Genomic DNA, 3,762 nt, shown 5'->3' with positions numbered 1-3,762 from the left:
CGTAAGTAAATATACAAGCTGCATCGAATCTGATGCGGCAATGGTGTATTCGCGGTAAAAATTGACACGTGGAATGATCGAGCTGTTGACGCAACAGCGACGAGTCGCGAGTAAATAGAAAGAAAACGCAACTCGGTATTCCCTGCAGTTTTAAAGTGTTTTTTTTTTCTTTTGTTTTTCGTTTTTCGTTTTTCAACCTTATCCAATTATGGGAGTGTAGGTTAGGTTCTCGGTGTGTCAGGCCCAATAAAATACCGTCGATGACACACCAATTTCAATTAATACAAGAAAAAGCCGATGAGAGTCGAAGAAATGGCAAATAAATTTTTCAACAATCCTACCTATACTCGCAGTTTTCTCGATATTGCAGGAATCGCAGGTCGACGCGTCGCAGGCAGCCTCGTGTGGTTTACGAGGTGCAAATAGAGCCGAAAACTTGTTGCTACCAGCAAAGGCTCCGGACCCCCGCCCAACGACGTCGAGTCCGGGTCGTATAGCTACTTTACGAGATTTTAAATACCTTCGGTCAGCCGAGAGACCCAAACTCTAAACCATCTCGACAAATTTGACTGCTTTACGAGCCCTCGCCTCACCTAACACCCTTTCACCGTGGTATATAGAATATTTATAGTCGGCGCGTGCGGACGAGGAGGACATTTTATCCCTAACGATTTTCTTTATACCTGCACGCAGGACATCGGTTTAAGGATCGCCGCTTCCCTTTTCCTCGACTTCTCTATGTTGTTTCAATAAAAAATTTACGACGGACAATTTTCAACGTTTTTTCTCTTTCATCGTCATTCGACAGAGGGCAATTTTTCTACCTTGGCAAATGCTTTTTTGCCATTGACCTATGCGCGTATCGCGGAAAAATCTCAAGTTAACCTTGAGAAACGAAGATCCTCAAAGTTTCAATGCTGCATCCAACTATTAAGGGATGTCGGAAATTTGAAAAGATAATTTTTATCACTTGTAAAATATGATTTTATTTGTTTTCAGAGTTTGATTTTTTTGATTTTTATAACGATTCAAAATGAAATCATACGGTAGACAAATAAATCTGGGATTAAAAATACTGTTTACTCAAACATTGTCAACTTCTCATGACGGTACATTCGACATGGCGTCCAAAAAAATATCGCCCAGAAATTAGGCTATAGTAAATTTACAAAAATAGAATAAAAAAATTACCAACACCCCTCAACAGTGAGATAGAGCATTGAAACTTTGAGGATCTTCTCTTTTCAAGGTTTACTCGAGATTTTTCAACTCGGAGCATAAAAATTTTTTGGAACGACCAGCCTAATTTGTATGCATCGGCGTATTAACAAAATAAAGATAAAAATTAATTTCTTTAAAAATTTTGAGTCGCGAGTAACCAAGCCGATAAGCTTCAAGCCTGCACGATTCGAGGCTTGTAAATTGAAGGAAACGAACACCGAGAGACTTGTCTCGTCTTCTGGCAACGAGTATTATCGAAATTGAAATTACCAATTTTCGAAGAGCCACGCCTGTTGCAGCGATTAAAATTAAGGACCTCTTCACCGGTTCCCTCCCCTTCGCCGCGCAGATCGTCCCGGTCAAGAGAGTTCTCGGGCCTCCATCTTGACTCGTCGGATCCGATTTCGCGCAACGGTCGACTTGGCATTCTAAACAAGCCGATGTATACCTGAAGCCTGACAGAGTCGGCTGCAGGCAGGACCATTGACTCTTTCGCCCCCAGCAAAGGAGGCGTGGTTCTTACAGCGGCTTCTACAAAGGCGCCAAGAAGCCAGCCACAGCTTTTCCCCCTTCCCGTGAGGCGAAACCCCCCACCCCGAGATCTGAAGAAAACCGGGCAACGTGGTCCAGCTTTCGATCATCAGGTAAACTCGGTCTCAGTTTACGCAACGCTCCCATCCGAGCACGACGCGCGTAAAGACGATCGACGATAAACGACAAACGATCCCATCAATCGCACTTCTCGCAAAACACTCTGTCCGTAATAAAGCCGGCGTAACATCGGCTCGATAGCAGAACCTGGTGCCGAAACGCGTTCGAATCTCTCCCCCTTGGTGTTTTACGAACAAATGATCGTAACAAACGAAGCGGCGCGAATCGAAACTCGCGTATTATGATCTGACGTTGAAAAGGGAAGCAGCAGCAGCAGCAGCGACTAGCAAGGATCGGCAGGCACAAGCCAACCACTGTTGCGGACAATATGAACACCTACGCTACGCCGCAGCGATACGAGATCCTCGATTCCGAGGGTTACGGTTCTGCCAGCAGCCCCGAATCAACGAATCCCCGAAGCTGTTGGCCGGCCCCGGAATCTCTGATACTCGGCTACCCGCAGCCACCGAGATCCAGAGGAAGCAGCTGCGACAGCGTCAGTTCGGTCGACAGTCGTAATCACGAGTACCAGGAGCTGACCGCCTTTACGGTTGGCGATAATTTCCCGGGAAATCCGTCGTTATGCGGTCCGGCGAGTTTCGAGGCGAACTGCGCGAGCAGCCTCGCCGAGATCAGTTTGTACAAGGGTTACAATCCCAGCCGTCAGAACGATTATTGCAGAGGGATCGGTAACGGAAAATCCGGAAATCAAAGCCAGCAGCAGGATTTTCAAGAAAACATCGGGAGCTTTTCGTCCCGAGGAAATTTTCCCGGTTGCGGTGAAGCTCAGTTTCAAAAATCCGATAACGTTTACCTCGCTCTCGACGGTTTGTACAACAATAACAACAATAACAACAACAACACCAGCAACAACAACAACAACAACAACAACATCGACAACGCTTCGAGGACCGTGACGACGTTGACTGCAACCGCGTCATCCTACACCGGTGGTATCGTCAAGTGTGCGGGGGAACAGTTTTCGCAAAAAATCGGTACCGCGGTTTACGGTAGCAATTTCGGACGAAGTTCAGACGGCTTGTTATACGCGGGTATCGAGACTCGCGTTCACGATCAGATCCAGTGCGCGGAATTGAACAATTCGAGCTCGAAAACTTCGGAAAGCGAGGCTGTTGAACCGTCGATGAAAATCGGCGACCATCGTCGCCATCACCGTAATCATAATCACAATCACAATCACAATCACAATCATAATCATAATCATAATCATCACCCGCACGAGCAGTTCTCGACAACGAGATACGAGGACGGTGATTTTCGCATCGAATTCGAGGACGACGAGCTTAACGAGAAGGACAATTTGCATAAAGTTAAGTCCGGCGCGCCGGGAGTCGAGGTATTGAAAAAACGACGCCTAGCCGCGAACGCGAGGGAGAGAAGGAGGATGAACAGTTTAAACGACGCGTTTGACAGACTTAGGGACGTCGTGCCCAGTCTGGGTAACGACAGGAAACTCAGCAAGTTCGAAACCCTGCAAATGGCTCAGACCTACATATCGGCCCTCTACGAATTACTTCAGCGCGAATAGACGCGTTGAATTCGTAATTCTTCTGATAAGAGTAACGTTCGTCGAACGAGTCGAATGATTTTCGCAAGTTGCAAAATTTCCGAACACGCACTGCGTGAAAAAAAAAAAATAATAATAATAATGATAATGACAACAATAGTACCAGTAACAATAACGACGACAATAATAATGAATTAGCATACTTTTGAACTGATATTTCAAAGAGTGAAAAACAAAAAACAAAACAAAAAAAAAACATATATTTTTGTAACGGATATTTGTACATACATTATTGTATAGAACGGTAATTTGAACACTTTTGTAAATATATTTTGTATGTAATTTTGTAAATATACTAACAA

General features: G+C 44.9%; 1 protein-coding gene across 1 annotated transcript; it reads left to right on the top strand.

Moving 5' to 3' along the window:
- Positions 1 to 2,167: 2,167 nt before the first annotated feature.
- Positions 2,168 to 3,456, top strand: LOC124295164 (uncharacterized protein DDB_G0292186-like). Its single transcript, XM_046744054.1, has one exon. The coding sequence runs from the start codon at positions 2,201 to 2,203 to the stop codon at positions 3,419 to 3,421; it is 1,221 nt and encodes a 406-aa protein (XP_046600010.1). The 5' UTR covers positions 2,168 to 2,200; the 3' UTR covers positions 3,422 to 3,456.
- The last annotated feature ends 306 nt before the right edge of the window (positions 3,457 to 3,762 follow it).

Source organism: Neodiprion lecontei, chromosome 1, assembly GCF_021901455.1.
Source record: "Neodiprion lecontei isolate iyNeoLeco1 chromosome 1, iyNeoLeco1.1, whole genome shotgun sequence".
Classification (NCBI taxonomy): Eukaryota; Metazoa; Arthropoda; class Insecta; order Hymenoptera; family Diprionidae; genus Neodiprion; species Neodiprion lecontei.
This window is presented reverse-complemented; position numbering and strand designations above follow the sequence as displayed.

Bases quoted from the DNA above. Each gene is read 5' to 3' on its own strand.
- LOC124295164 (XM_046744054.1), top strand. From the start codon at position 2,201: ATGAACACCTACGCTACGCCGCAGCGATACGAGATCCTCGATTCCGAG.